Source organism: Sprattus sprattus (genome assembly GCF_963457725.1).
Source record: "Sprattus sprattus genome assembly, chromosome: 15".
Taxonomy (NCBI): domain Eukaryota; kingdom Metazoa; phylum Chordata; class Actinopteri; order Clupeiformes; family Clupeidae; genus Sprattus; species Sprattus sprattus.
Window position 1 is genome coordinate 29,238,390 of NC_137913.1, and position 21,295 is coordinate 29,259,684.

The following is a 21,295-nucleotide window of genomic DNA, read 5'->3' on the forward strand; positions in this document are numbered from 1 at the left end:
CTTAATTTTTTAAATCGCGGACCCCCTGCAATACCGCCCACCGGTTGAAAACCCCTGGTCTAGACAATGGACCTCCAGATTATTGATGAAATAGTTCTAAGCTCGCCTGGTGCATCGTCTTACTGTGGAACTAGGTGTCATTGTATAAGGCAGGTTAGACAGGTTTATGATCCCCAGTATCTGTGTTTGTCTGTGCATGCTTGTCTGTTTGTGTATCTGTGTGCAAGAGTGTGTGTGTGCATATGTGTGTGTTTATACGCATCAGTGACTGTGTCGCTGAAAGCTCCAGCCATGTTTCCTTGTCCCAGTTCTTTCGCCAACACCCTGACACCCTTAACCAAACAAACACAAAGACTCTTGACTGGTTGTTTAATCAACTTAGCGCTCCCCCACCCCAACCCTCCCAAAAAAAACAGGTAGAGGAAGTAGTTAATGGATGACTGCCCTCTTGAGGCATCTCAAGTAGCACCCACCCCCCACCCCCCCATGTCTCCCCAAACACGTGGTGACCTTGTGTTTGGCCATGGGAAGACGCCTGGCCCCCGGCGTCTGGGTCCTGTACATGTCTGACCCAGCTACATGAGTCAGACAGAGGTTCTCTATCTCTCTCCATCTTTCTCTCGCTCTTTCTCTGTCTCTCTTTCTTGATCTCGCTCTCCATCTCTCTCTCTTGATCTCTCTCTCTCCATCTCTCTATCCATATCTCTTTCTCTCTTGATCTCTTTCTCCCTCTCTGCTACTACTCCAACAGTCTCTCACACTGACTCTGTGATTCTTTCTCTTTCTCTCTCTATCTATGTCCCTCTCTGTCTCTAGTTTTCGCTCATAGTGTATCTCTTTCATTATTTCTATCTCTCTCTCCCTCTCTCTCTCTCTCTTTCTCTAGCTATCTTTCCTCTGCCAGGTCAATTTCTGGCATGCATGTTTGTGTGTTTTATTTATTTATATTTGTGAACAAGAGTCCTGGGAGATGTTAGCCTGATGATGTCATACTTATAATTCTAGTCAGAATATGAGTCTGATACTGACCCATTGGGCTGTGATTATGGGGCGTGTTTCAACAAACCAGGGGGAAAAAAATGGCTCTTCGCTCAAATGGATACCTAGAACCAATCAGAGCAACGTAGTATGACCATCTGATACATTAAAACTTTTACCTGATCCCGTAGGAAGGACGGCAAAAACATCTTTTCGCTCGACAAATGCCATGATCGCGTTTCTCTGTTCCTCTTTCAAAATGAATGCGCTGTCAATATCTGTTGAGATATGCCTGCTGACGTTATACTTATTAGCAGCAAGACTAGCTAGCTACTATGTGTTTTAATGGATTTTTGGTGTAAGCGCTAGCAATGACCTTACAATAATGGTCTAGAGCGCTTCAGTTAAGACATACAATCCTCTGCAACATTCGCGTTGCACATACACAACTAACCGAGTCAATGTAGACATAAAAAAAGTCGTGTAGATAGCATAATTCACATAAAATATTTCCCACTAACAGGCTCCCGAAACGCCGCCATCTTGGTACGATTTCGAATACTGTTAATTCAACTCAAGCGTTGGTTGATAATCTGTCCATCATCGTATAAAGCCCGCCCTGACAATTTGATTGGTACGACAGAATCCTGCCTTCTGATGATGTCTCCCCAACTGCACAGAGCCAGACTCAGGGGCACAAAGTTGGGTGGTTAGGTGAGTGAGCGGAGGGGGTGGCAGTGGGTGAGAGCGGAAAAGAGACCTTAACATTCTCAGGGAGACGTCTGATGAGGAACTCAGCAATACTTAGGTCTGAGCACAAGGCCTCCAAAGTGCTCATCATCATCACCGTCCTCCTCTTCCCCCTGAACAGCTTTGCAAAAGAAGAAAAAGAAAAAAAGTGATCTGGAGATGCTGCTGCTGCACAGATTGTTCAGGGACGGAGGGGAGGTGGAGGGCGAGCATTGGCAAGGAGAATAACATGACATCTTGCCCTGAATAATTGATTGCATAGCTTGTCAATGTGCACGTGTCTACGTGAGTTGTTGAGTGAGTGTGTGCGCGAGTGAGTAAGTATGTGAACACATTGTTAAGTGTTCTATTCTAGTATACAACACGCTGTAGATCTTGGCTTCTGTGGTGGCCTGTGATTTGCCATGCCATCCTCACACACAGTACTCAGGCCCAGCAAGTGTGGCACTGCATCAGGCCCAAAGCTGATGTGGTGACCAGTGACCTTCCTTTAGGTGCATCAGTGATTTTAGTGTAGAGGCTGTGTCCTTAGAGGGAGACATGAGGACACTGGGATCTATCATGGAGTGTGTGTGTGTGTGTGTGTGTGTGTGTGTGTGTGTGTGTGTGTGTGTGATGGCTGTAACCCCCCCCCCCCCCCCTAAAATGGCTCTCTTTCTTTTTCCATATGCTTTTCCTCTGTCTCTCTCTGTGTCACTGCAGGCTTTTTAAGCATCTTTTCCAGAAATGAGGTTGAACTCTAGGCTGTAGATGCAAGCTTGACCTGAAGAGCAACGCCTGTCTCTTCTTTTGTAAGGTGCATTTGTGTGTGTGTGTGTGTGTGTGTGGGATGTGACAAAGTGCATGTGTTTGTGTGTGTGTGTGTGTGTGTTAGGGGTGTGCAAAAAAATCGATTCACATTCGTATCGCGATTCAAGTGCTTCCAATTCAGAATCGATTCATAGAATTCCAAAAATCGATTCATATTGAAAAAAAAAATTAACGTTCTTTTTGGCTTCGCAAACTGTGTAGTAGGCTAACGTTACGGTTTGAGTGATGGTGAGCACGATACGGCGAAATGGTTGATAAAAAGCTTCTGAATAGAAAGTTTACCTTTAAAAGTTGTGTTGTGCAAAAGAAGCGAGCTTCACTGTTGTCTGAAAATGTCAACAGGCAGCTGGTTGAAAGCACATAAGTAGTAGGCCTACCTTTTATTGGTAACCTAACTGTTACGGTTCATTGTTTTTGAAATAAGAGGCCTGACTTCTATGTTCACAGCAAACTTGAAAAAAAGAAAATTTTAAGCCATGGTTTAACTGCACTATAGGCTGAGTCTGAAATGTGCACTTTATAATTTTATTTTGTACTGCCCTGTTTGGCAATGTTGTTTTTCAATAAAATAAAACATTGCATAAAGCAAGCCAATCCACTTTTCCATAATAAGAGCATTAAAATAAAATTTGCGATTAATTCATCGCGATTCATTTTGAGTTAACTATGACAAAAATGCGATTAATCACGATCGTTTGACAGCACTAACAATTACATACTGTGAATCAATTTTTTTCAGTCGAGAATCGTTTTTGAATCGAAAATCGATTTTGAATCGAATCGTGAGCCTAAAAATCGGTATCGAATCGTGACATTTTCTGAATCGTGCACCCCTAGTGTGTGTGCGATGTGACAAAGTGCACGTGTGTGTGTTAGTGTGCGACTACACGAGTGTGTGTTTTAAAGAGGTACTTCTGTGTGGCTCTGTGTCGGCCTCGCATGCATGCTGAGCTCCAATGCTGTGGAAAATGGGTCCTTTGCCTCATAAGGCTGCTCTAAATATGAGCCGTTGCCTCATGAAGCAGTCATTTGGAATCACAGAGAGAGGGAGAGACAGAGGGAGAGAGACGCAGACAGTGCGAGAGAGAGATGGAGAGGATGGGTGGGAGGAGAGAGAAAGAGAGAGAGAGATGGGCCAGCTTTTTCTTGCCATGGCTTGCTCTAGTTTTGAGCGTAACGCCATGAGCAATGTTGGCTGCTGAGTCACACCAAGCAAGACAGCAATCGGAGCAAAGCGCTCTGGGAGATGGCAAGGGGAGGGTGGACTTTTTTTTACCCCCCTCCTGCTCAACACCCCCTTCCCCCTTCCCCTTTTTTTCTGAGGTGGTGTTACATTTTTATTTCTGGATTCTCCACGCTCTGCCCCTTTCCATTGCCTTCATCAGGGTTATCGTACTCTGTCCCTCTCTTATCCTCATTTATTTTTTTCATTACTTGATGGGAAATATTTCTAGTGGTTTTTTTTTTTAGATAATGATAATGTTTATAGTATTCAGTTCCCAATTTGTGTTTGCGTGTATATCAGATTATATCCCTGCATGGATAAATGACCCACATTCCATACATCCATACGTATTTTTGGTGTGATTCTCAGAGTTGCGGGCTGGGATCTACACCCGCCCCCCCCCCCCCCCACCCCACTTGCCTCCGCTCCCCCCCCTCCTCGCTGGCCATCACCTTTGATTAGCTCAGATCTGTGTTAAGTGCTGTGATATCTGTGACAATGTGATGGCTGGCCCTTTTACATCAAAAGCTCTAATTCCCACCCCTCCCCCTCCACACACAACTGCAGCATCACCATAGCTGGAGTGAATGAAATATTAATCCGTGGTTGGTTTGCCGCTCACTTCAGAGTCTGATCACCCTCACCCAACCGCCCCCTTCTATGGGTACTTCCTTTTTTCTAGCGTGCTGTGGCTAGACTAAGTGTTGATATCTGGCAAGGATTTTCATATTTGTTTGTGTCTTTCTTTTTCATGACAGATTTGTGTCTTGCCATCTCGCTCTCTCTCTCTTTCCCTCTCTCTTTTTCTCTCTCTCGCCCTCTCTCTCATTTCAAAGTTGCTTTGCCAAAGCGAGTTTATCAATGTGTATATAAACAGTACTCTGAATATACAATTATTTTAAATAGCAACAATAACAATACAAATAAAACCAACAATAAGAGCAATAAAAACATAAATAATAACCCCCGCCCCTTCTCTCTGTGTTTCTGTGCTCTTATTCTGTAACGCTTTCCCTTGTTGCCCTCCACCAATAAAGATGTTCAAATGCAATGTGCTTCAAGCGAGCATTCTGCTGGGCGCTCTCTCTCATATCCTGTGTGTGTCTGTGCATTTTGTTACTGTGTGTGTGCCCATGTGCTTGCATTTTGTGTGTGTGCGTGTGCGTTCACTTATTTTGGAGAGTGTTGCTTAATTTTCTATATTTGTGGTGAGTTCTGATTCTGTCTGTGTGTGCAAAGAGGCAGACAGTTTTGTGGTTTTAGGAGTGTGTGCTTGTAATCCCATGAATATGTGCAGCAGTGGAGAATGTGCTCTCTGGCTTTACCTACACCAACCCCATACATTATGCACTAGCCTGATGGTCAGTGACTATACACCCACACTCTCACAGGAGAGCCAGTCATGCTCACATATAGCACCCCCCCCCCCCCCCACACACACACACACACACGCGCACACACAGTAGTACACACACACTCACACCACCACATGCAAGCTAGGGAAACCACACAGGCTCAAAGGAGGGGGGATAGGGGTTTGTGAGTGAGGAATGGGGCGTGACTGTGATCACTCTAATGAGCACACACACGGACACACACACATGCACACACACACACACACACACACACACACACACACACACACGCTCGCACATGCCTCCACCAGCCTACCCTGCTCATAATCTGGCTGAGCAGCTTCCTTGAGCAATCTAAATGAGCACATTGCAACCTGCTGTGGATATATGGCTAGTTCCCCCAAATGTTCCCCCAAAAGCGTGCACGGTGGTGGTGGGTGTGTAAGGGGGGGGGTGTAGGGTTGAGGCAGGGGTGGAGAGGGGTATGGGTTAAAGGGGGGTATGGGTAAAGTTTTGAGGGGGGAGAGAGGGTTTTGGGGGACAGAGGGCACTGTCACTGTGGGGCCAGGGCCACGTGGCTGTGATGGGCTGTTACAACCTGTTGTTGGCGTGTTGCATCACTCACATGTTCTCTGAGGGGATGAGGAGGTGGAGGAGAGAGAGTGAGGGGAAGTGAAAGGAGGGAGATGGAGTGAGTACGTGAGAGAGAGAAACGTGTGTGCGTGCGTGCGTGCGCATGTGTGGGTGAGATGAGGGGTCCCCTGAGTGATCATGTGACTTCTTCTTTCGCTCCATTTTTAACATCAACCTTCATCTTCTTTCCAGCTCTCTCTCTCTGTCCTTTTATCTTTCTCTTTTTCTTTCTATGTCATTCAGTCATACACACGCACGCACGCGCACACGCACGCGCACACATACTCCTTTTCTGTCTTTGTCTCTGTTCATTATCTCAGATCTGAAATTGATTCTTGGACTACATCGTCTCTCCCCCTCCCCTTTTTTTTCTCAAGATTTGTAAAGCCCAACTGCATTTTCTCTCACACTCTTTTTTTCTCTCTCTCTCTCTTCCTCTCTACCCCTCTCTCTACCCACCCCCCCTCCCCCCTTCTCTCTCAGTTTTTTCACGTCTGGAAGTGCAGGCATATCCAGCTTGAGTGCAGGGTTTACGTCAGGCTTTATTTGAAGCTCCAGCACAAAGCCGCAGCTCAACAGGAGAGCAGACTGGGATGATGCAATGCGGAGACACGCACTGGGCTTCATCCTGTTGCCTTGTTACACACACACACACACACACACACTTACAAACATACACACATACATACATACATACATACACAAACAGACACACACACACACACACACACACACACACACACACACATAGACAGCTGCTGGCTCACTTGACCAGATCCGTACAAGTTCTGGCCCAGATGTGGCTCAGATCAGGCACCGGTTCAGTGAATCTGGACCTGATCCGTTTTTGCAGTGGGCTGCCATTTGGAGCAAACCCAGCCAAAGCCCCCCGACAGCAGGAGGTAAACATGGACGCTGCCGCATCTGTTTTGCTACTCAAAACACTTTGTGAGCAGAGTTGTTCACTGACAGACAGACAGACAGACAGACAGACAGACAGACAGACAGACAGACAGACAGACAGACAGTCTGTCTGTCTGTCTGTCTGTCTGTCTCTCTGTCTGTCTCTCTGTCTGTCTCTCTGTCTGTCTGTCTGTCTGTCTGAGAGACAGAGAGACAGACAGAGAGACAGAGAGACAGACAGACAGACAGACAGACAGACAGACAGACATCAGAGAATGCAAATCTCGCTGTGCAGTATAAACAGCAAAGCAACGGAAAACAATTAACACGGATTTGGTGCTCCGTCTGTGGGATGCTTTTTATGGTGCGTTTGTCTTTTGGGGTTTGTGATGTTCCCCCGCCAGCTCCACTTACACACACACATACGCACGCACACAAAACTACACACGCTATGCACATACACACACATGCGCACGCACAAACACAAAGATACATATGCACGCACGCACACAAACACACGCACAACAGAGACTCCATTTCTAATATGGGTCCAAAATTGTGAGGTGACGCAAAACAGTAGCGTTATCTGGATGTTGAATGATTTCATCTTGCTTGATCATAAAAAAAATGCATTTAATTGTAGGGATGAGATTTGAAAGATTTTAACGATTCGGATGCCTTATCGATTCGATTCCTTTTCGATTCTCTTATCGATTCTTATTGGGCAAGAGGTGAAAAAAAGAGCACAAACGTATTTAATTACATTCATTTTCTTTTTATATCATTTTCTATAATGCTTTACACACCATATACAGTATGTATACATACACATAAAAAAAAAAAAAAAACATTTATACGTATTCCTCTTGAACTAAATATAAAACTGTCATTCTTCTGTAGAAATTAAGAAGATAAAATAAAACTTACATTACATAAAATGTATTCTGTTTAATATAAACAGGTTCCTAGAAATTACAAAGCTCCTTCCTTTAAAAAAAAAAAAGGGTATATGAACTGAGCTGCCAAAAATGAGAGTAGCAGTGGCAAATACCATCAAGTATGCAACCGTCAATTGTATGGATCATCAACAACTCTTGTGCAGAAAAATAAGCATGTATGCTTTCTCCGGGAGGATACGGGATCATTTTATTTTTCCCTGCCTCAAAGAAAGGATGGGCTAGAGAAGCACAAGACATGCTAGCTGTAGCCTGTGACCAAGACAGACTACCAGCCTCTGTCTGTCTGACTCTGAACGCCATCATCAGCTAAATTGGATGGAAATGGAGATTATTTATAGAGTGAAAGCTGGTTTACACAATGAAACAAATGGCCCTGACAAAAGTTTAATAATGGATTAAAAATCATCAGCTAAATTGATCCATTATTAAACTTTAATTGTTGAACAGAATGGCAGATGTTGGACACTGTCATATAACTGACATAGCTACGCTAGCTAGCTTAGCTATAGAATCTTCCATTTTCAGCCCCCTTCATTGAGGCAGGGGTAGTGTTTGCCTCCTCCTGTTCTTCCAAAGTGGCTTTATGTCAGATCAGTAAATTCAGCGATTTTGTTAGTGCCATTTGTTTCATTGTGTAAACCAGCTTTCACTATACAAATAATCTCCATTTCCAACCAATTTAGCTGATGATGCCATTCAGAATAATACGAGGACGTTTAATAATGGGTTAACACGACAACGCAAACGTTTGCTGATAACACACGTCCTCTGATACGATAAAACATTACTCAAAACTTGACTTTCAATCCAAACGTGAAGTGATCAATAATGGGAGACCAATTCCGGAGCTAAAATGTATGCTTTAAACGAAGGGACAGAAGATAACTTGATGGACTACACACAATAAAGGCCAATTGCTTCACTCAGTGAGTGGTTATGATCACTTTTGAGGAGTTTCACAGGGAACCGGTTCAAAGAAATGATCGATTCTCATCCCTATTTAATTGTCTGTGTTGTTAATAGTAGCACACGCAACCACAGGTACAAACCATCCCTTAATCTGTCTGAAGTGTTCCGATGGTGAATACATCTGGCATGTTATTGATTGCTGGGGCAGGGGTCTTTCATTTGCATTCAGTGATTCCCCACAACACCTAAAGATGGTGACAAAGGTGGATTTGTATTCTTGCCCATGTGTTCTGTTTTAATTGGGGTGAATAGGTGTGAACCTTTCCAGAAACACTACAGAGACACCACACCATATAACTACACTTAACTATGGGATCTTTGTTCTTAGGATCATACTTGAGTATGTTTCCTTGGTCTTTCATCCATATTCATTTTAAGGTTCAAGTTTATACCACCGTCCGTAACATCCTTGTAGCACTGAACTGCTACATGCACCTGTTTATTCACATTTGGATATGGTGGTCACAAAGCAAACAATGCCATTGTACCCAACAACTAGTGTTCACAGTTTCCAGTTTGTATCTGCTTTAGTTTCTGAGATTTGGAGGCTTTAAAAAGGGTCAGTGGCCCTAATTTTACTGCAAAAACATTACAAAGTTCCATAAATCATCACTTTTTATTTATACTAGGAATTGTCATGGATTGTTCTACACTATTGTCTTTAACTTTTTTTAAAATAGTTGGCCCACAGTTCCATATTTGCTTAGTAATGGCTCAGATACTAAAGAAGATACAGGCTTAAATGTTGTACTGTAGCTGTTGAGTACAATGACTATAAAGTATGAAGCAAATCCATGATGGTCATTGTAGAGGCCTCTGAGTAGTTTTTCATTTGCCGGATTTAAAAAGGTCATTCCGTGTGAAATCAACAGGCCTTTATAATGAGTGGGTTCTCACAAGATTGGGGGGGGGGGGGGGGGGGGGGATTGATTTTCAATGTTTACTATGTAATTAAGCTGTCATGGCTCTGTGTGTGTGTTTGCGTGTTCAGTAGTGACAGTATGGGCTCAATTTCATTGACAGGCGACTGGCAACGAGCAAAGTCTGCCACTCATGAACTAAAACTAGGACCGTGTGTGTTTGTGTGTGTGTGTGTCTGGGTAGGCATGAGTGCATTTGTTCATGTAAGTCCGTGTGTGTATTTATGCGTACGTGGTGTGTATTCTTTATGCCTCTTTGTATGGGTATCTGTGATGTCGTACCGTATGCATGAGTTGAGGGTTCTATTCTAAAATGTAATTACGAAAGCCTTGTGTGTGACCTGTACATTTAGGAAGTGCAGAATTTTTTTTTTTCTCTTGTAGATTGAGACTCTTGGTTCACATTCAGACGCCATATTTCCCTTGTTTGTGTGTTGGCGCTGATTGTTGTTGTGTGGGTGTATGAGTGCTCTGTCTTGGTTGCAGTGGCGGTCAATCACAGGTCGACACCTCATCAAACTGGCCACCAGACATGCAGAGCCCTCTAAACAAAGAGAAGCCTTGTTTCCTCTTTAGACTGCTCGCCAGGCGTAAAGAAACTATATAGAATCTATAGATGTATACAGTCAATGTTGCATGCGCACGCACACACACACACACACACACACACACACACACACACACATATATTCTCTCAGTTCCGGAGACAAATGCACACACCTACATAAACACAATCACATACACACACACTGTGGTTGAGAGAGAGGCTTAGCGAGGAGGAAGAAGAAGGGGGGTTGTTGTTGCTCGTCTCGCACCGCTGTCACGTGTGAACAGCAGACCTGACTCACGCCTTCCTCCCATACCTGCAGCTGCTGCCCAGGCTGCCTCTCTACACGCCGCACCACAGACAGTCACGGTGTCTCTCACACACACACACACACACACACACACACACACACACACACAGATAAATGTAGTCACACAGCCATGCACAGAAATACATACACACACAGGCATACACACTCTTCACAGAACAGGCAGACAGTGAGCAGGCTGCACATGATTCTACAGTCATGCCTTCCCCACCCACGGACATGTGCTCGCACAAACACTCGCTCTCTCAAACTCTCTGTCCCTCCAACACTGTCAAACATTTGCTTAAACACACACTCAATCGTTCACTCGCTCGCTAAAACAGTGCCTCACTAGTTCACTCTCACAAACACTCACTCAGTCAGTTAGATTGACACACTCAATCACTCTCTCAAGCACTTGCTAATACACTCATTCATTCACTTACGCACAAACAAAACCTCCCTTATTCATTCTCACAAAACATTGGCTCACTCTGTCAATCTGACACTTAACTCAAACTTTCTTGAAGCGCACTCACTTTGACATTCACCCCCCTCACACAGGCACCTGGTCCAAGTTACTCATCCAGGAAGTGGTAACAATATGTCTCAGCAACAAGAGCTGATTCTGTGCAGATGCTCTGCAAGAGAAAACATTGTCTGGACCTGGGCTGGGTATGAGTTACCATAAGGAGTTTTGTCTGAAACTAGCCAAGCGATTTAGCTAACAGCAAACAGCATTTCTTTCCAAATACCAACAAGAGCACATCTGGCACTGAAAAAAGCTATCTAGCCAGCTTCCCAAATGATGACGTATATTGTCCTATGGAATGTGGCACTTTGACTAGGTTTTTATTCAAGCCCCTGACAAACCTATGTCCGGCCGCTGGTGAGCGTCTGCCCTAGTCTAAGTGCTGTGTGTCAGTGGTTTTTCACCAGAGCATGTAGAATTGGTAGCAGAGCCTATTGCTGAGAGAGATCACTCTGATTGGCGGTTTAATGAAAACGGGTGACCAGAAGGGTGACGTGAGGTTGGCTTTCGTCACGGCTAGGTATTTGATTTCGGGTTGGTGTGTCCCTGGCTTTAGAGGACATTTGCCACACACCCCTTTGCCAGACCCCCCTACACACACACACACGCACACGCACATGCACACGCACACGCACACGCACATGCACACCAAACTGATTTGCAAACCTTCCCCAAACTCCTGCAACGCACAAATCATCCCACTTTTCAGAACCCCTTGAGAGAACAAGCCCAGTGACACTCTTGACACATTCCAGTAATCTAACAGTCCACACTACACAACAGTACACAACTGACAGTACACATGTTTGGCCCTTGCCTGATGCATTGCTTGGTTGTGGCAATGAAAAACACTGGTAGGCGGTGCTTTAAGCACTGGATGTCATTGACGTTTACGTGTAGTTCGAGTATTTGTATCAACAAAATCACCTGTGACCTGGGTGACGTATGCCTTCGCCCCTGTACTAAAGGCATGCTCCCCCAGGTCACGACCCTTAATTCTTCTCGCGTCAGGTGAGTAGGTGAGTATGTTCACTCCACAGGTGAGTGTAATCATGCTAATCGTTGGGAGTCTTGCAACCTTCGGGTAGAGCTGCGAATTCTCACCCTCTTAAGACTACGATTAGCATCAAAAATCAACATTTGCAGTGGGCTACAGTACAGGTGTTTCTAGCCTTAAAACTGGTAGTTAAACCCACTCGCGGATAATCCGGGAAAACGGATAATCCGGAAAAAAGGTGAGTTGCCTCTTCTATTGTTTTACCGTGTGTAGAAGTCACGCTCGGGTAATGATTTGAGGCAGTGGCCTGTCGGAAGTGTGTTTCTCGTTTTACGAACCGATAGTTGAACCCACTTGTTATGCTAACACAGCCTATTATGCCGTTTATCGTGCTCACGCTGTATACTGCAGGAGCCTAATGAGTAAAGAGGCATGGGTATCAGCAGTTTATAGGTGTTTCTCGCCTTACAACTGATAATTAAACCCACTTGTTGCGCGAGTGAGTTCCTCGCATAATAGTTCCCTACTATTGTCTGTCACGATGAGATACGGCAGTCAGTATAGGTGTTCTCGCCTCACGACTGATAATTAAAACCACTCGTTAGGCGAGATGGAAACCCTCGGCCCCTGTCGGCTTCGTGTCACACTATCTGCAGGCTACAGGTGTTTCTCGCCTTATAGCTGATAATTAAAACTACTTGTTAAGCGAGCTGGAGCCCTCGCATAGTTTGGTTTGTACCGTTGTTGTTTTGAAGATGCAAGCGGCGTTCTAGCCTACTTGCCCCTGTCGGCTTTGTCACGCTATCAGAAGGCTACAGGTGTTTTCTCGCCTTATAGCTGATAATTAAAACTACTTGTTAAGCGAGATGGAAATCCTCGCATAGTTGGTATGATGAAGATGCAAGCGGCGTTCTCGCTATAAGCATTCAATTAAGTAGGCTAAACGAACAGGATTTACTCCTGTCGCTACCTACTGTTTGGGTAACTGTTAAAGCTACGTTCTACGCCCCGAAATGTCAGTTCTAAAAGCAGGTATGTTTGCGGAACTGTTAACTATGGTGTTAAAAGCGAGTTTGTCCGCTCTTAAACAGGACAGGATTTCTGCTCCTGTCGGCTTGGTGTTAAACGTTATAAGCAGGCTACGTGTACCTACTGATGGGTGACTGACGGGCTATGCCCGCAATTTCAGTTTTTTAATCCATCTATCTTGGTAGCTGGGAGCGAGTGTGTCCACTCTTAAACAGGACAGGGTTTTTAGTCCTGTTGGCTTGTGTTATAGCTATTGGCAGGCTGCGTTTACCTACGGACAAATAACTGACAGGCTATGCCCGCAATTTCAGTTCTAAACCATCTATATTGGTAACTGGTAATGGGCGTGTCCGCTCTTGAACAGGACAGGTTTTTACTCCTGTCGGCTTTGTGGTAAATGCTATAAGCAGGCTGCGTCTACCTACTGATTGGTGACTGACGTGTTACGCCCGCAATTTCAGCTCTAAAAGCATCTAATTTGGATAACTATTAACGAGTGTGTCCGCTCTTAAATGGAAGCCTACCTTACATAACGCAGGAGGAATCATTGCCGCGATCAAGTTTAATTCGCGTGGTAAATATTGAGGCTTGGTCCATAATAAACTGCCTAGTTTGAGTGGGTGATTGTTCTCCGGCCCGCAAACTTCAGTTGTTCAGCATTTATTATTTGGTTCAGATGACTGTAGAGTGGGTCCGCTCTAAAGCAGTACATGATTTACGCCAATCGGCTTTGTGTTAAACACTATAAGCAGGCTACGTTTACCTACTGATCAGGGACTGAATGGGCTATGCCCGCAATTTCAGTTCTAAAGCATCCAAATTTGGTAATTGTTAACTGTTGGGTCCGCTTTTAAATGGAAGCCTACCTTACGTAACGTAAGAGGAATCATTGCCGCGATCAGGTGTAATGCGCTTGGTTAATATTGAGGCTTGGTCCATAATAAACTGCAAACCTCAGTTGTTCAGCATTTATTATTTGGTTCAGATGGCTGTAAAGGAGTGGGTTCACACTTAAACAGTAACCTATCTGAACAGGGCCTGGTGTTATTCGCTAAGGCTGCTGGTAAAATATCACTCATATACTGTATATATATATATATATATATATATATATATATATATATATACAGCCGCGGAAAAAATTAAGAGACCACTTCAAAATTATCAGTTTCTCTGGTTTTACTATTTATTGGTATGTGTTAAAGTAAAATGTACATTTTTGTTTTATTCTATAACCTACTGGCAACATTCCTACCAAATTTCAAATAAAAACATTGTCATTTAGATCATTTATTTGCAGAAAAATGACAATTGGTCAAAATAGCAAAAAAGATGCAGTGTCTTCAGATCTCGAATAATGCAAAGAAAACAAGCTCATATTCATTTTTAAACTACACAATACTAATGCTTACACTTAGGAAGAGTTCAGAAATCAATATTTGGTGGAAAAACCTTGATTTAAAATCACAACTTTCATGTGTCTTGGCATGCTCTCCACCAGTCTTTCACATTGCCGTTGGGTGACTTTATGCTACTCCTGGCGCAAGAATTCAAGCAGCTCGGCTTCTTTTCATGGCTTGTGACCATCCATCTTCCTCTTGATCACATTTCAGAGGTTTTTGATGGGATTCAGGTCTCGAAATTGGGCTGGCCATGACAGGGTCCTGATCTGGTGGAACTCCATCCACACCTTTACTGGCCTGGCTGTGTGGCATGGAGCATTGCCCTGCTGGAAAAAACATTCCTCAGAGTTGGGGAACATTGTCAGAGCTAAAGGAAGCAAGTTTTTCTTCCGGGACAACGTTGTACTTTGCCTGGCTGAGGTTTGTAAAAGACCATAAGGATTGAAAAAAGCGGACTGGAGGGTCTTCTAGTTCATCTTCTCTGATGAGTCCAATTTTCAGCTTTGCCCAACACATGGTCGTCTGATGGTTAGACGGAGACCTGGAGAGGCCTACAAGCCAGAGAGTCTTGCACCTACTGTGAAATCGGACTCATCAGAGAAGACGAACTTAGAAGAACCTCCAGTCCGCTTTTTCAATCCTTATGGTCTTTTACAAACCTCAGCCAGGCAAAGTACAACGTTGTCCCGGAAGAAAAACTTGCTTCCTTTTGCTCTGACAATGTTCCCCAACTCTGAGAAGTGTTTTTTCCAGCAGGGCAATGCTCCATGCCACACAGCCAGGCCAGTAAAGGTGTGGATGGAGTACCACCAGATCAGGACCCTGTCATGGCCAGCCCAATTTCGAGACCTGAATCCCATAAAAAAACCTCTGAAATGTGATCAAGAGGAAGATGGATGGTCACAAGCCATGAAAAGAAGCCGAGCTGCTTGAATTCTTGCGCCAGGAGTAGCATAAAGTCTCCCAACGGCAATGTGAAAGACTGGTGGAGAGCATGCCAAGACACATGAAAGTTGTGATTTTAAATCAAGGTTATTCCACCAAATATTGATTTCTGAACTCTTCCTAAGTGTAAGCATTAGTATTGTGTAGTTTAAAAATGAATATGAGCTTGTTTTCTTTGCATTATTCGAGATCTGAAGACACTGCATCAATTTTGCTATTTTGACCAATTGTCATTTTTCTGCAAATAAATGATCTAAATGACAATATTTTTATTTGAAATTTGGTAGGAATGTTGCCAGTAGGTTATAGAATAAAACTAAAATGTACATTTTACTTTAACACATACCAATAAATAGTAAAACCAGAGAAACTGATAATTTTGAAGTGGTCTCTTAATTTTTTCCGCGGCTGTATATATATATATATATATATATATATATAAAGATAAATAAATACATCTATGTATAGATATTGCAACATGTTCATTACATGCACTGTTGCCAGGCCTCTTGGGCCAGAGGACGAGCCAGAACCGCCTCCGGCGCTAGGTCTCCTAAACAATGCAAACGCCAGGGGCCTGATTCCCGGGAAGCCTCTGGTAGGGGCAAATGCAGGAAAAGGTATCCGCTTGCCCAGAAGGTAGACACTTCGACTTAGGAGTTCGCAGAAATAAGACTCTGCTTCTAAAGCTACAACAACCTGCTGCACAGCGTGCTAGTGCTTTCACTACAGCGGCTTTACAGTCTCCTTTGGAGGTGCTCCCTCTACAACGGTCACCAGCTTTGAGATCCTCAAGGAGGATATTCTATCCACCAGGGCTTCAGAGAGGCCCCTATTACTCTCATCCCAGTTCCCTGGGTACGAGCGACACTACACTGAAGGGCTCCGAAAGAAGCCAAAACATCAGTTAGACCCACATTTAAGATGGCAATGACACGTCTAGGGTTGGATATTATACCCATACAGACCTCTCCTCAGAGTGCCCTTAAAAAAGGCATCTCCATCTTCGGCTTTTAATGTTCCACCCTCGCCCCCATATATCGAGGAGCGGCAGAGATGCTGGGCAGATCCCAGACGGTTCGCTCACCTCCCAGGAGACTAGAGCCCTAGCCAACATGCAAGATGCATCTGCCCAGGGCCTTGCTAGCATGCCCAATATTGAACCAGCCGTTGCTGCCCGGGTGCTGACACCTGGTTAAGCACTCCGGCCTGATGCTCGCTGCCCCGGCCACAGTGCCGTTTGACAGACGACTACATGGTGAAATCCTACTACGCAGCACCGCGTATTGCACGTCTTGGGTATTCAATGTCACACCTGGTACTAGCCCTGTCCCAGACATTGCAGACTTCTGGGGATGACTCCTCTGCAGAGTCGGAGTGACACCTCCCTGTAGGCGTTTGCCTACATGACCAGGGAAGTGGGGTAGGCAGTGGCCTAGTTAACCCAGACCCAACGCCGGATATGGTTGGCCCAGTCTCCACTCTTGGAGCCGAGCAGGAAAGCCCGATTGTCTCTTCCTCCTGTCATTCCTGGACAGATGTTTGTCCTGCCGCGCAGTAAGCTCTGGAGTGCAGCCTACAGGTTACACAGTCCAGACAACAGTTGCCAGTCTGAGCCGTGAGGCTCCTGGCAGACAGAGGCCCCCTAGGGTTCGGACCCCGACCACAGAGGTTCCATGGGGTCAAAATGACCATCGTCATAGACCCAAACAGGGCTCTGGCTCTACGTCAGGAGATCTTGGATCTCTTGAGAAAGGCGCCATCAAGCCATTAGACAGGCTGGCACTAAACAGTGGATGCTACTCCGCTTATTTTATCATGCCAAAGAAGGGCGACGGCCTTCGGCCTATACTAGACTTGAGACGGTTAAACACACATCTCAAGGTTAAGATCCCACATGCTGTGTGCAGCGGATGTGCTGCAAGGTATCAAGCAAGGAGATTGGTTTACAACCATCGACCTAAAGGATGCATACTTCCACGTCCCTATCACACCTCGAAACAGACAGATTCTTCGTTTTGCATTCAAGGGCAGAGCTTACCAGTTCTATGTGCTCCCTTTTCGGGATCTCCCTGGCACCACGGGTCTTCACCAGATGTGTGGCAGCGGCACTGTCCCTACTGCATCATCAGTCATTTCAGGAAAGTAGGGCTCTGGCCCTCAAGATCGTTTCTGAGACTGCTGAGTATGCTCACAGCGGCCACGTAGGTGTTCCCTTGGGCCTTCTGTCTTTGCAGCCTCTTTAAAATTGGCTGAACAATCTTGGCTTGCACCCCACTTATCGCAGGCACAAGCTGGTCAGAGTCACTTCCAGTTGCCTTACAAAGCTATGGCTGTGTAGGGGAGAGACATAATCTCACCCAGAGGGTTCCCTTTGGGCCCATACCTTCTTACAGAGGAGCGGGGGCCACCGATGCCTCTGGCAGGGGGGGAGCTGTATGACAATGCAGGACTTTCAGAGGTCTCTGGAGTCCTTGGAGGGAACACCACATAGATGTATTGGAGCTGCAGATTGTCCTGCTGATGCTCAAACATTTTCTTCCAGTAATGGTAGAAAACTGTCCTGGGAAGAGCAGACAACACGTCAGGGGTCTACCAGGTAAACCACCAGGGGAGCACTAGGCCCAGACAATCCTGGAGGCTGCCCCAACAGCTGTGGCTGGGGGCCTATCTACTCTTTCTGAGCCTGAGGGCAATGGATTTAACAGGCATTCAGAACACGGCTGTGGATGTGCTATCCCAGCAGCACCCACCTCCTGGGGAATTGAACCTCTAGAGAGGGTGGGATTGAAATAACTGTCTATGAAGACCGCTTTTCTCTTGGCCAGGGCATCGGCTAAACAAAAGCCAAGCCAAGAATGGCTATATTGGAACCCTGGAGGCACAGGGATAACTTTGTGGGTGAATCCGGCCTTTCTTCCAAAGGCGATTCATCATCCTACTGAAACCAGCTCAGGCTGGCTGCTTTGAGCCCCAGCTCCGGATGACGAGCAGGGACATAGTCCCTACCTGTTGTGCCCAGTGAGAGCACTTAGGGCTTAGATTGATATGACTGTGGAATTCCGCCAGTCTGATTCACTGTTTCTCTGTCATGTTGGACAGATGGGAGGGCACAGCTTATCCAAACAACGACTATCACGTTGGATTGTGGATGCTATTATTTGTGCCTATAGGAGCAGTAGTCTCCCGGTCCCTCAGGTCCGAGGTCACTCAACTAGGAGTGTACGTACATTGCGGGCGGCCCTAAGAGGTGTCCCCCTTCAGATATCTGAACAGCTGCGTTATGGGCATCAACCTGCACATTTGTGAGGTTTTATAGGGTTAACGTGGTCCCTCATAACCCAGTGGCAGCTGGTGTTCTTCCTACTTCCTTACAGCGGGAGTAAGGTAAGACTTCCTCGTGACTTGGTTGGTATTAGTCATCCAGTGCTTAAAGCACCGCCTCTGGCGGTCAGTAGAAACGAAATAGAACGCTAGGTTACGTATGTAACCATGGTTCTATGAGTTTTGGATGACCGCCAGAGCTTGGCAGTCACTCGGAATATTCGCGAGAAGATTGTCAAGGGTCGTGACCTGGGGGAGCATGCCTTTAGTACAGAGGCGAAGGCATACGTCACCCAGGTCACAGGTGATTTTGTTGATACAAATACTCGAACTACACGTAAACGTGAATGACATCCAGTGCTTAAAGCACCGCCTCTGGCGGTCATCCGAAACTCATAGAACCATGGTTACATACGTAACCTAGCGTTTTATCTCACTTGCAGTCACCCTGTCTTAAACAGAGGTTTTGGACTCAGATTGTGTTTGTGTATGTGTCACCACCAGTGATTTGTCATTAATCTAAAGTGTGCTTGCTGTCCTTAGATAAAGTAGAGTAGGGAGAACGTAATGACAGGGTCATGATTTGCCCTGATGTAACAATTCATCAGTATTTTCCCCAGGAACATGCTGATTTATGTGTGCCGTGTGAACATTTATATTTGAAAACGCTTGTTACGATGTTCTGTCTTATTAGCACAAGATTATAATAAGACCTTAGTCACTACCATAAGAAAGGGACAGACCACAAATCATGATGGTGATTGGTGTCACACCCCCTAGATGAGACCAATGTCTAGGCTGCAAGTCTGGGTGGTTCCTAGGATGCCAAGATGTTGAGGGAACTACTATCTCACCTCATGCATCTATATTCAGAAACTCTGCATTAGGAGAAAAGCGATAAGGGTTTACCTGCCAGAGGGATCAAGAGTCCTACTGGACTAAGAGCTCAATATTTTTTACTGTTGAAAACCTGTAAGAAATGTTTTTAACCTGAAGCGATGTGTGTTTACTATGTGTGTTATAAGGCAGACCTTGTTGTTTACGTGAAGCACATTGAATTGCCTTCATCCTTGAGAGTTGCTATATGAATTAACTTTACTCCGCCTTCCTTTGCTTGTTTGTGCTGTAGGTATTGAATAAATGCCAGGCCTGTCAATGAAGGAGAAGAGCGACTGGGTCCCAACAATTCCATCTTTCCCATGATGCCATCGTCCATGCGAAAAGGAACAGTGAAGGATCCCGACTTCGCCGAACTCTTCTTCAAAGAGGACCCCGAAGATGTATTCTGCGACCTCCATGAAATCGGCCATGGGAGTTTCGGGGCAGTCTACTTTGTGAGTTTTCCAGATTTGTATTTTATTTCTCTAAAATGTATTTATTTTCTTCAGCGTAAGCATCTGACATCATCACCAGCTTCGGTATAGAGCCGCATTGGTCCTCCTCGTGCCTCATTCAGCACAGTTTTCAGGAAGTAGGAAAGAAGACAGGAAGTAAAAGAAGCATCCAAAATGTGCACAACTTGACCCAGTCACAGTTAGCACAGTTTGACCACCCAAAAGTGGGCAGACTTAAACCCACTCAGTATGGGCATAGATTGATCCACCTGCCTTCCACAGTTTTAACACGCCCACCTCGGGTAGTGTTTGTCCCACCTACAGTGGATATAGTTCAACCAATCAGCATTTGGCATGCTTTGATTGATTGCACTGGAGCCCTAACTGTACCTTGATGTATTTGCCTGTGCACCTGTGTTGGGGAGAAAGCACCCAGTGTTGGCACCCAACCAGCACAGTTTAACCCACTCACTGTGGGCACAGGTTAACCAACCTCTTCCTTACACAGGTTGACTTACGTCTTTCTGACACTGTAAGACCCCCGGGTCAGTGACAAATAAGGATTGGCAAGATGCCAATTAAAAAATATGTTTTAAACCTGTTAAAACAACATGCCCAAGGACTGTTAGAATGTATATTTTGCATTTCTGTTGGTTTCATAGTATTTGATATGACATTTCTACCATTTTTCACCAAATACGGAACTAATGGCCCTGTTTATTGTCAAATGGTGTAACCATTACACAAGTACAAATATTTAATATTTCATCCTCCTAGATTTTATGTACGTGTAGTCATGAAAACAAGTAATTGATTTTCAAATATCACTTGACATTTTTTTTTATTATATTTATTTTAAAAATTCAGATTAAATTGATGTTTTATTGTACTGAGCAAGACATTATGTTGTAAACATTAAAGTTTTCTGCATATTCCATGCCCATTTGGGTAAAAATGGTTTTAAAACACATTATAACAGTGTAGTGGAATACTTAAGTATCATCCATATTAAGTTTTTTGTACAATATGAGATTTTTGTGGAAAATACTGGTTACGCCAATTGACATTAATCGGTTACACCAAATGACCATACTGCTTCTACAGCCCTAAATTGATCAAAATGGCCTCAAACAGGAAGATGTCAAATGGTGTAACCGGTTACACCATTTGACATTTCAATTTAAAACCAAAATCTGCAGGCATTATTTAGGATGACTATGTCAACACTTAACATTGGTGTGAATATTTAAAAACATATTTTACATTTAATATAGTCACTTTGATTATTGTGGTTTATTTATATTTTAACTGAGGTCATACCACTTGACATGTCACCTGACCATGCTTGAAAAATGCACATTTTAGAGAAAGTACT

At 44.6% G+C, this 21,295-nt stretch overlaps 1 protein-coding gene across 1 annotated transcript in view; it reads left to right on the plus strand.

The window, feature by feature from the left end:
• Positions 1–21,295, plus strand: part of taok3a (TAO kinase 3a) — a 70,514-nt gene that overhangs the window by 18,355 nt on the left and 30,864 nt on the right. Inside the window, exon 3 of the mRNA XM_080852837.1 lies at positions 19,716–19,920. Coding sequence (XP_080708963.1) covers positions 19,786–19,920 — 135 coding nt within the window. The 5' untranslated portion in view covers positions 19,716–19,785. The remainder of the gene's footprint in view (positions 1–19,715; positions 19,921–21,295) is intronic.